At 49.1% G+C, this 12,274-nt stretch overlaps 1 protein-coding gene across 1 annotated transcript; it reads right to left on the reverse strand.

Moving 5' to 3' along the window:
- Nucleotides 1–803: 803 nt before the first annotated feature.
- RNF24 (ring finger protein 24) lies at nucleotides 804–11,972 on the reverse strand (the record flags this gene model as incomplete). Its single annotated transcript, XM_082482260.1, has 5 exons — nucleotides 804–942; nucleotides 1,986–2,065; nucleotides 5,031–5,072; nucleotides 6,056–6,098; nucleotides 11,830–11,972. 5 exons carry the CDS (start codon nucleotides 11,970–11,972, stop codon nucleotides 804–806), a joined length of 447 nt encoding a protein of 148 aa, XP_082338386.1.
- Between the last annotated feature and the right edge of the window lie 302 nt (nucleotides 11,973–12,274).

Consider the following 12,274-nt stretch of genomic DNA (forward strand, 5'->3'; position numbering starts at 1 on the left):
GTGGGGTAACCAAAGCCCATGAGTCCCCACGCTGCTACCACCCTGCCGTCTCCCGTGAGTGATGCCAGCTTCCCCGCCCTGGTTAGCCCTTTTGGAGGAGCAGTGTGTGCCAAGGAGGCACCCAACTGCGGCATGAACACTGGCATCGCTGCACCTGGGGTGCTGAGACCCAATTTTCTCGGTAGGGATTGCAAAGGCAAAGTACTGTGTAAGTAACGTACTGTGAAAATAACAGCGAAGAGGAGAAGGGGGCAGAGACCAGCTGTGATGCTCCAGGCGCCTCCCCCCCTGCGTTTTAGGCATTGTTTTCAATGGCGGTGGAGGGGCACAGGGGCCAGCAGGATCAGGGAAGCGTACCGGGGAATTCCGGGGACGTCATGGCCTTGGCAGGAGGCTGATGGGCACCATTGGGTGGCTTGATACTGGTCCATCGTGCCCCATACTGCTTCCCGGCAGATGCGGTGCTGGAGAAGGGATGTGCTGGAAGAAGGATGTCGTGCAGGACGCCCACAAAGGATCCCATGTCCCCTCCTCGCCCCGGGAGAGGAATCAAGCCTGGGCTCAAGTGTGAGACCCTTCATCCCGGCATGGCTCCACAGAGGCAGGTTTTTGGGGCATGGGGCTGTTCTGCGTTGGCCGGCGGGGATGAGTTCCCTCTATAAAGTGCTCTGGGCTCCGCGCCCGGCCACCTGCGTCCTCCCCTGTCCCTCCATGCTGGTGCCGAAGTGCTTTGGTTGTCTCTGAGTCCCCTGGGCTGGCGGCGGGCCCCCCCCAGCGTTGGGGTAGTCCCTGGGGCAGTGGAGCTATACGATGTTCTCCGCGCCGGGGAGAGGGCCCTGGGGGGGGCCGGGGTCCTGCTTGCTGTGCAGCTGTGCCAGCTGCAGCACTGGCATGTTGCAGAGCGGGCACACTTTCCGCACCTCCAACCACTTGATGAGGCACCTGGGTGTGGGGACACACAGACACAGTGTGGAGGGGGGGTGTGTCATTATAGGGATGCTGCAAAAAAAGCCCCCCCAACTTGGTCACCTGTGCGCCCCTTCAGGGTGGCAGCCACCCCTTGCCCCTCCGTGGTGGGCAATGGGCCATGTCCCGGAGGCCAAGCACCACCATTGTCACCCTCCCTGGAGCACTGCTGCTGCCGAATTTTTAATTCACCATTTAGGTTCTTTTGCATTTTATTAGGACATTTTTGTGTGTGTGTATATACACATGGACTTTTGTGTACATATAATATATTATATATAGATCTACTTTATAAATAGATATAAAAATGTATACACATACACAAAAATATACAAAATATATACACACCAAAAAGTATATATGAATATATATAAATATATAAAATGTATATCTACATCATACATATATACTATACATATGCCTACAAAATTCATAGCTTTCTACATTTTTATAAAAAAAAAATATATAAAATATATATATACAGGCATTTTTCATAGAATCATAGACTATCCTGTGTTGGAAAGGATCCATGAGGATCATGAAGGCAAACTTCGGACTCAACACAGGGCAAGCTACAAGTTAAACCCCATAGCCAAGAGCGATGTCCAAACGCTTCTTGAACATCAACAGGCTTTGGGCCATGACCGCTTCCCTGGGGAGCTTGTTCCAGTAGTACTATATATATTTTTTTTTTTATAAATATATCTAAATTCTGCATATAAATAAGTGTAAATATACACAAACAAAAATGTGCATATACATTTTGGAATACATAAAAACTGTATGTATAAAAGGGGAAGTGGTTTTGCCAGCTCATGACCAGACCTTTGCTGCCCCAAATGCTCAAATTCATTTGATAAGGTGCTTTTGCTGCAATTCCCCTCCTTCCCCTGGAATTAGGGTGGGAAGGAACCCCAGGCAAGGAGCAGCGGCACCAGCAGACCTCACGCCAAGAGGCTCCCTTGTGGTCACCGGGCAGGATTTGGGGCAGCCCCCAGTGTCCTGTTCCCTGTACTTACTTTCTGTGGAAGGCGTGTTTACAGGGACAGATCCCCAGCTCATCCTTGGGCTTGAACTCCTCCAAGCAAACAGCGCAGATCTGAAAGACATGAGAGGCACGGAGAGAAGGCAGTTAGCTGCTGGGAAGCAAAAAAACCCCAACAAACCAACCCCCAAGCCCCCTCACCCTAAGTGATGCCCTCAGCCAGTTTCCATCTTCTCCCCTGCCTTGCCCCTACCTTTGGCTGGGGAAGAAACAGGCAACTTGGCTTCTGATGCCAGCGAAGATACACTGGGCACGGGGAGAGAAATACCTCCCGGTACCAAATGGAAAGCAAACACCTCTTTTGCTATAAACCCTCTGTTTTGACCATGAAGCTGGTTTTTTTTTTTTTTGCCCTGGTTCTGTAGAAGAAATGTTTGGGAGGTTTGTGCATCACAGAGGGGTGAAACTTCCCCCCTAAAGCCTTCCCAGACTTTGGGATCGCAGGCTGAGGCTTGGGTCTCCCTTTCCTGGTGGAGGGGTCCTGGAGTATCCCTGGAGCAGCAGCCACAAAGTTGGGCTGTGTTTTGACACGCCAGGAAGCTTTACAGTGCAGGGGGACAGGTTCACACTGCTGCTTAATCCCTGGGACTGAGCTGTATCTGCAGGGATAACTCTGGGAAGAGGAAAAGGCAAAGGGTGCATCTCTCCCCCTGGGATGGGAAGGTTAATGGCTGTTTTGCCGGTGGGCGAGAGACCCAGACAAGATCTCCTTCCCCCATGTTGCTGTCTTTTCCTGACCCATTTTAGTTATACTGGGGATTTTGGATATTCCCAGCTGGTTTTCCCAGTCCCCCCCTCCCCTGCCCCCCTGCTGGGAGTCTCCGGCAGTCTGAAACAAGGGCCAGACCTGCTGCCCTTGTGATGAGGCAGGCAGCTGGCAAGTGTCGCAGGAGGCTCCCGGCTTTCCTGGGAATGCTGCACCCGTCAATACTTTCCACCCACCCAAAGCTTGTCGGACACGACTTTACTGAGCGAGCAAATGTTGATGTAGCTGCTCAGGTCAGCCCCCGAGGAACACACGCATTTTGAGCCCCATGAAAAGCCTGGGAGAGGTGGCGTGATAGAAAAAAGGGGAAAAACAAATCCAGAAACACAGGGCTGAAGAGCTCAGCGGGGACTTTCCCCTTTGGAAGGCTCCAGGCGAGACCTGGCAGCTGTCCCATGGTGTTGCAAAATCCCCCCCACGCTCTGCTTTCCAGAGCAGCTTACTGTAAATACCACAATCCAAATGCCCAAAAAGGGATATTTTGGGAGGAGCTGCAGCAAAATCCTTCCAGACATTCCCAAATACCAGGGAAAAGCTAGAAGCTGCTCTATCCCCTTCCCCATGGACCCCTTGTCTTCCCCAAAAGAGTTTGCGCTGGGAGAGCTGCAAACAGAGGTGAGGGAGGAGGAGGACGGAGGGTTATCGCTGCCATTCCCGTTTCTGGCGCACTCCCAAATCCCTCCCTGCAATGAGCTTCTCACCCAGGGAAGCGCTTTTAAGTATGCATGCTGGCAAAAAAAAAAACCACACTGTGAGTCAATTTAATGTGAGCGGATCAGAAATAGGGGCCTCAAGCGAGGACTGCTCCATCCCTCCGCTGCCCTCCTGCCCTTGGGATTTAGGGCCTCGGCTGTGGGGAGTGGAGAGCGAGGATAAAACGTGGGATGGGCTCTTTTTGCTCCGTTCAGGGAATTATAAAAAAAAAGGCTTATAAACAAATGGAGCTGGTATTTAACAGATGAGTAGACTCGTGTCCGGGATGCGGGTGGGCACTTTTGTTGTCATTAGGGGAAATAAATCCAGCCTGTGTTTGAGACAGGGTTCGAGCAGATTCCTGCTTAACCTCAGCATGAAAAATAGTCAGTAAATAGGGACACTCAGCCCCCAAAATAGCCTGGAAACCTGTGGAGAACAACTAATGGGCTTTAAACCTCAAGGGGCAGGTAGGTTGAGGTGGATTAGGGTAACATCGTTACTCTGAGCCATGTTTCAGCCTCCTCTTAACTTGTTAATGCAGAAGGACCCAGCAAGAAGCCACTTCTGTGCCCCCATCATGGGGATGGGGCAGGTGCAGATGCAATTTTCCCTGCAAAGTTTAAATGCAAAGTCTGCTGGGGATTTTGCTGCCACGGGCTCTGCCCTCCTCCCAAATCCCAGAAGAAACCACCATTTTTGAGGTGGCTGGGAAAAGGGTTTTCAATTCTTAACACATCCAAGCAGCCACCCCTTTGCCTGCCTCTTCCAGCCAGCTCTTCTCTGCAAAGCATGAGTGTGAGGGGCAGAAGCCTGGGGAGCGTGTTTATCTTTGATTTCAATTAAATCCCAGCAGAGTTTACTCGGCCCAAGTAACGTGGCCAGCAGAGATGTACTGGATATCGTCATGCTCTGGCGGTGGCAAAGCTGAGCAGGGCTGGAGGGTACATAACCGTCAAGGGACACTTTATACACAGCCCAGCCTGCCTCTGCCTCCCTTTTTATCCACAGCTTTTTATCACAGTGATAATAATAATGCAGTAAAAAATAAAAATAATAATGCGGTTAATAATAATACAATAAATAATAATAATGCTAATAATGCTAATGTTGATGCTAATAATAACAGTAATAATAACAACAATACAATAAATAATAATGATGCAGCAAAAGCAAAAGGGGACCCAGGCGGAGGAGGGAGATGGTTTAATACAGACCCCCTCTGGAGATGTGCTTTTCCTGGCTGCATTAGCAAGCAATTAGACTTTCTGACAGAGAAAAGCAGTGCTGGGGAGAGATGGCGTAGCCAGTAACTTGCCCTGTCTGCATTCCCTATGAGGGGATAAGAGGCTGCAGAGAAAACCCCGCTGCTGGCAGTAAGTGGGCAGTGATGCTGGGCACACCAAGCTGTGTGTTTTGCTCCTGAAGGAGTTAAATTTGAGTTTTTGCATCCTTCTACCTGTGCCAGCCTTTGCATGTCCCCCATCCCCTCCCCATCTCGAGGAAGAGGAAGGTGAGGGAGTCTTTGCTGCTACACTACCGCCCCAGGGATGTACTCACCTCGTGTAGGTTCAGCTCCTTCACCTTTTCCTTTAGTATAACCTGTAAGACAAAGCGCATGGGGTCAGGACACAGCTTCTGCCATGTGCATTTGCAGGAAAAATCTCCGTAAGGAGAGATACCGTTTAGTGTCCCAGTAGAACTGGAAACCCCCAGTAAACACATCAGGTCTTCACCCCTGTGCAGGAACAGGAGGAAGGCAGCACTGGCGCAGCTACAATCACTAACACAAGGACCAAATCCAGGAGGTCTCCTCCCAGATTTAAGCCTCCTGGGCTCCACACCCTGCAACAAGCTCCTGCATAGACATCTGCCACTTCATTTTCACTCCATCCAGGCTAAACACCTGGATAGGGCTATAAATCCAGGATGACCACACGGTATCATATCATTCATCCCAACTCCGCCCAGTTTCCTGCTCAAACAACAGATCAGAAGCAAAAAAATTACACAAGGCCTGGAGAAAACAGGACATTGAAGCAGCAACCTGCCACCTATCTCTTGGCCATGTTTATTTTAACACGGGCACTGGCACGTGTGGGTGCATGCAGAAAACAGCTGGTTTTGCCAAGGTGACACGGAGGTGTTCCCTACGAGAGGTCCCTGTGAGAGCCCCATGGCTGCGGGAGGTTCAGAGCAGCTGGGTCCAACCCAGGGAGCAGATTTGGACCCCACAAACATCATTTGATTGCTGGGGAAGTAATGGCATTACTGCTTACCAGCAGGAAATAAGGTGAGGGTTTGGAGTGGTTGCCCAGCTGAGGTGCTCCAGGGGTGGAGATGTCCCCACCGCTCAGGGACCTCATCTGAAAATGCAGAGACCTGCAGACTAACGGGTGAGAGATGCTCCCAGGGTGCCCAGCTGACAGAAAAAAAACAATTAAATCAGCGGGGATAGAGGTTTGCCTGGGCACTACAACTTTTCTTTGAAGAATAAAAGCCTCCCAAGGATAACACTACCACAAAAGAAACCTGTAGGAGTGACTATTCCGATGAAGAAGACAACTCACTGTGTATCACCTCACCTGTTTGTAGGCGTAAAGTTCTTTGTGTGCTTGATGCCTGAGCCTGCAATCAAAACAGGGAGAAATGTGAATACCGGCCAAAATACCAGTCTTGCTGTAATACCGCAAACACTTCATTTCCCTCCTTTCCAGATTTCATCTTTTTTTTTTTTTTTTTTTTTATTTCAGAAACAAGAATGGGCACACAAAATGATGCATTTAAGTAACAGCCAGCTTTCCCTGTAGCTGGGGAGGTAACATCTCCATCCAGAAGCTCACGACCTCCTTCCATTTTCCTCTTTTGACCTCCGTAAATTTCCATGCAGAAATCATCTGCACCGTTAAGACCAGAAAAGGCTGTTCAGTAAATCAGGAGCTGCCATAAATACCCCCCAGTTTCCAACCACTTCTGCTGCAAACAATTTCTAGACTGGATGTGGCACCTTTTTCCAGGAGATGGGTATTCAGACCTGGGGAAAGCTCTGCTGCTGTTCAAGCGGGGACAGGGAAGTAGCCCTCCCTGCTCAGAGGTTTCCCACTGAAGCCCCCATCGCTTGGGTGATGCTGGGTTCCTCAAACACAGATTTATCTTCAGCTATAGTATCAGTTGTGCTGCTTCTCCCTCCCAAACCCTCAGCAAGAAACATTCAAGAAGCAGTCATCCACCTGGCTGAGCAAGCAAAGGACAGCTATTTAATCGAAGACAACACCGAAGCAGAAAGCTTTGGAAGAGAAGCAATGGGATGTCTTCAGTCTTGCCTCCTATTACAGAGAGCAATTTAATAACCAGAGAGATAACAAGCTGCCAAAAAATGCAGGAGAATGAACTTGTATCTTGGGATTTTGAGGGAGCAGATGGGGGTGTGCTATGTTAATGCACAGGGTGACAAGCCCACATGATGATACAGGGCACTCCCTGCCGCAGGGAAGGAGCCAGGGCCGGAGCCAATGCCATGGTGAAGCAAAATCAGGATTATGAACTGCATAAGCTGCTTCCCCCCACCTACCTTTTGAAGCACCGTGCTTAGCACAATTTTTGTTGTTTTTTTTTTTTTTTTAGGATTTTTTTCCCCAATAGTATCTATTCCTGGATTAAATCAAGTGATAGAGACAGAGGGGATGAAGCTATTCCGAAAACTCCTGCTGCAGTGGGAAGTCCAGCTGGTGGCAGCAGGAATTCGAGACCACAAGCAAAGGGCCAGTTCAGTCCCCTCCAGCCTCCCCTCTCCAGGAGGCACAGGTGGGAACATTTGTCTCCACTCCTGGGGACCGAGCGAAACAGCAAACACAAAAACACATCATGTCCCCCCATAGTTTTCAGTTCAAACTATTATTAATAAAAGGTCTTTCCACAGCAGAACAAGCAGCAGCCCATTTTCCACAGCCCGGCAGAGCACTCCGCAGGCATCAGCTGATTATGGTCCTACAATAAATAAGTTTTTTAAAAAAATAACTAATACTGCTTCTCGTTACAAGACATGGCATTTAGTGAAGTGCTCTGAAAATTCAAGAGGGAAGTCACCAAGGCTAAAAAGTTGGCCAAGGACTTTAACAAGATGTCAGAGTGTGTCTGCAGGGCTTGCACAGCCGTAGGAATATTTTTCCCAGCCAGCCTCAAGTGTGATTTCAGATGGGAAACCCCCTTGCCTGTAATTTCACTTCTCCTAAAATATTCTGGGGGCTGTCTCAAAGACTGGCTCTTTTACCCTAAGCTCTCAGAGGCTTTCTGGTCCTGCAAGGTTGAAGTGGGCAAGTTATAAAAACAGGCTGTAAAACCATATCCTTGTCCTTTTTGTTCAAATACACCCCCCCTCCAAATGTCGTGGGCCTTAAAAGTCGAGGAATGGGTAAAAATGCACTTTAATGCTGCAGAGAGAGCTTGGGGTTGCAGTATGTCAGCTCACGAGCCCTGAATTTAGTGGGGAGCCATCCCTCCTCCTCTAATGATGCTGCCTGGCAGGGAACCTGCCTGCAGAGTCACGGATAAAATTGCAGCAGGCAGGAAGGAGAAAGCTGGGGTCGCATCCCTCCGCCAACAACCCCAAGCAGAAACACGACCAGAAGATGAACGAACAATAGAGAAAACAGGATGAAACCGGCCTGATCTGCAGGGATCCCGGCAACGGGAAACCAGTTATGAAACACAGATGGGGCAAAGCAAGATGTATGGCTGGAGACCACATACAAGGGGAGAAACTCTTCCAGCACGGGAAAAAGCATCTGTCTGATGGAGCACCGAGCAGCCGCCGAGGCTTTGGCTCCAATGAGTCAAAGCCACCAGAGTGAAGGTGTCACGCTGAACAAGCCCAAGCATCTGTGGACGTGGTGCTGGCATCTGGACCAGCAATGGGGAAGAAGCAACCACCTGGCCACAGATCTCTGCAGCTCCGAGCTGCCGGAGGAGCATGGATGCTCAATAGCATGGGATGGCTCTGAGTTATATGGAGGGACTTTGCCAAACAAAAAAAACCTCCCTGAGGTTACGGGGAACGGCACGAGCACATTTGGTCCCAAAGCGTGCGAGCTCCGTCTGCTCCTCCGCATTTTTCTTTCGAAGCCAGGATCCTGGGCCAGATGGATCCCGGTAGGACCTAGTGCAGCTGTCGTAACGAGACCCCGGATCCTGGCAAGCGTTATTCCCCATCAGACCCAGGGCTTCATCCATCTCGTGTCAAGAGCTGCGACTCTGGAGGAATTTCTGGCAGATGGCTGATTTAGATAAGGGACCACACAGTGTCTTAAAAGCCAGTGCGTGGCTGGAGACCATGTGTGCATGCACGCCGTCACCCATCTCTGAATTTAATAACTGCCTCTCATGGATTTTGTGATCTCTTCCCAAGCTTTCCACACCTCCCACAGGAAAGGGAGCACCCCGTTTCTCTGGGTGACTTTGAATCAGGTGTAGCAAGTGAATGACTAGGGGAATAAAATGCAAAAGAAATTAGTTTTTGCAGGTTTGCCTCTCTGCTTATTTGATGCTTTAGAGTAGAAAGAGTAGAAAGGCACCAGTGCTGGCTCTTCACTGCATCACTGCATCCCTCTCCCCAGGCCAGCCAGGCTCCTTGAGCTCTCCAAACCCAACCACTGTGTTTGATCCTGGCAAGTTTGAACACAGAAGGAAAGAAGCCCTTAAAAAAGCCCTTTTTTATGGGGCATGTACCCTGTGCCTCCTGTAGACTTTGAGCTGCTCTAGTCTGGGCAGAGATGAGCCCCATGCAACCTGCAGCAAAGCATGGGTAGAGAGGATGCGTCAGTGTTTACCCAGGGCAACTGTGCATGCCATTCAAATGCTTGGAAAGCACAGTGCCGCTTGGTTCAGCATCCTTCTGAACTGAGTTTTAGGGGACCAAAGGCAAAATGAGGTGATTACTTTCATCAATTCAGCAGAGATCAGACACAAACAGCTGCCTGCAAAATTTCATTTCCTTTTTCTTCCCTCTCTTTTTTTAATTTTTCCAAGCAGATGCAGCAGTTGTGAGGGTGGGACCCGTGCCTTGTACCGGTGTGGTTTGCAGCAGCAGAAGAGTTCAAGATTTGCCTGGACTGCACGCAGATGATGTTGATCTTTGCTTTGCTTTTGGCTGAAAATCCTACAGGATGCCATTTTGAGCAAATCTGATTAAAAACATAATTTCTACCTCCCATTGGAGCGGGCAGCACACTCTGTATTGACACAGTTGCGAAGTGCAGCCTACGTGCCCTCCTGCCCTGGCACATCCTTTATTTAATGCTGTCAGCTCTGAGATTAAGGGTAAATACACCAGATATTGGCTCTTCCATGCTCTGGATGCCTGCCTAGCCAGGGATGCAGAGGAGGGCTGCACGGGATGCTCTGATCTGGAGCAGGTGATGAGAACCAGGGCTCGGAGGACAGTGTCACGAGCTTTGCTTGTTATTTGCCAAATATTTGCAGATATGTGAGCCATGAGAGAGGAGGGAGAGGATGGGCTGCGTTGCCTCTGCACCTAAGCAGGGCCTGGGGAAAGCCACCAGCCACTGGTACCTGCGAATAACCCCCACAGGTGCAAGTGGAGCCCTGGAGCTCCAGAGGGGACTGTCTTTCCCCGCAACTCTCTGTTCTGGGTTTCTCTGTGATGACATGGTGAGATCCCTGCTGCATCTGCTTGTTAAATTAACACCTCTCTTTTATAGAGTGTCCAGATGTAATCCTCTATTAAAGCCACGCCTCTCATGCAGAAGGGGTCAGGAATGCATAGGGTAATGCAGGAGGCTTTAGCAGCTGGTTTGGGATGGGGAAAAATTAAATTTAAATTCAATATGTTACTTTGTATACCAAATCCTCCTGCTGCAGGGCTATGGGTATTTGCTTGCTACATAGCTGGGCACCAGCAATGCTTCAGTGTTAAATGGCACTGAAGGGGAGCGACATGGCAAACCCTTCCCAGTGCAATCATTTGGGATGCTCTGCACTTCCAGGCACATGGTCCTCATCCCGCTGTCCATCTACAAGGCTTTCCAAACCATGCCAAAGCTCAAGCTTTTCTACCCCACACAAACTGAGATGACAGCAACTTCAAAGGAGGCGGGTGCTCCTGGGCCACAGGGGCACAGCTAAAACCCGTGGCACAGTGAAACCCTCCAAAACAGAGGCTGGAGGATACTTGTTTGGCTCTGTTTTGCCAATAATAGAGCTGGGGTCAGTGGTTTGAAGAGCAATTAATAGAGTCTCCATAGAGTTTAAGGCTATAAAGGGATCATCAGATGATCTAATCCAACCTCCCATCTATCATAGGTCATTAAATATCACTTCGTTACTCCCGGGAATGGGAGCCAAAACGTCTCATCCAGAAAGGCGCTCTGTCTTGATTTAAAGACATGAAGAGACAGAGGACTTGCCACTTTCCTTGCTGGCTTGTTTCAACAGTTACTCACCCTCTCTCTTACAACATGCCTCCAACTTCTAAATTTAAAGATTTTCTGGCTTGATCTTCCAGACATTACTACTTGTTATTTCTTCTTTGGGGCAGAACACACCCAGCAAGACCCGGTGCCCAGGAAAATACTCTGGAAGTCCAAACACCTCTTCATTTTGCAAGCCAGCCATATAGATTCAAGCTCAATCTGGGCAAAACATGTCCTTGAGCCTTCTGAACACCATTTGTCTATTTTTTTGTGTGTCCCCTCCCACTGGCATCCCAATGAGTTTCTCCTCTCAATTAGTGGCCCAACTCTCTCCCCAGTGGCCCATAAAATAATTAAAACAAACCCCAAACTAGAACAACCTTTAACCCTCCTGTCCCGCTCCCCATCGTTCAGATTAACAAATCAACTCTGCATCATTAATCTCTAAACTGCGCTGTTGAATGAGCAATTTGTGTACAATAACGAACGGAGCAGGTATTAAACATTTCTTAAGCACACAGTACACAAGTTACTCATTAAAGAAGAAAATGTGTTGAAACATTAAGCAGAAAGCAGGAACCATAAAACATCCCTTTCCAATCTTTTTGAGAAGCCAACCATGTTTTCATGCCCGCTTACACATAAATATATCTCCTATTTTTAAAGTGGATAATGTAATTGCCCTGTGGGACTGTTAGCTCCAAGATGTGTTGGACAGACAGTGTTTGGTACTCACTGTGTTGCTCTGGATCTATTGGCTCTATTAGGGATAAAAGTTGAACTGAGCATGATGCTGAGGGAAAATTAAAACCTCTTCCACGGGTCACATCAGTTTGGCAAGACACAGTGAAGCCATCCTTGTTTTAGGATCAGTGCTGGGCTCGGCCTGAACAAAGACAGCTATTGAAAGCAGCTGGGGAAAATTCCCTTACCTGATCAAGTAGCAACAGAAGAGCAAACTGAGGATGAATACGAAGATGGCTGTGCCAAAAACCACGATGTATATATTGAGAGGCAGGTTCTGGAACCCGATGTTCGGCATCCTGAAACTGTAATGCTGGAAGTCCGAGCTCATGGGTAGGCTGTGGAGACAGGGAGAAAACACAGGGACATGAGGCTCCTTCAGCAGCACGGGATGCCCTTCGGCAAATATAAATGGTCCCTCCAGAGGCAGATGGGGGGGGAAGGAGAGGGCAGCCAGCAGCACTGCCTTCTTGCTCCTTGACCCCCGGGGTAAAGGCATCCTTGCCTGAAACCAAGCCCCCAGCTCAGTAACCCTGAAAACAAAGCAGGGGTGGATCAGCCAGGGCTAGGATTTTTCTTCTCCTACTGTGAGCTTCTCCTCCAGCTATTTTCCCCTCTTCCTTACACACATCA

The sequence above is a fragment of the Vanellus vanellus genome (assembly GCF_965231255.1).
Source record: "Vanellus vanellus genome assembly, chromosome: 4".
NCBI classification, from domain to species: Eukaryota; Metazoa; Chordata; class Aves; order Charadriiformes; family Charadriidae; genus Vanellus; species Vanellus vanellus.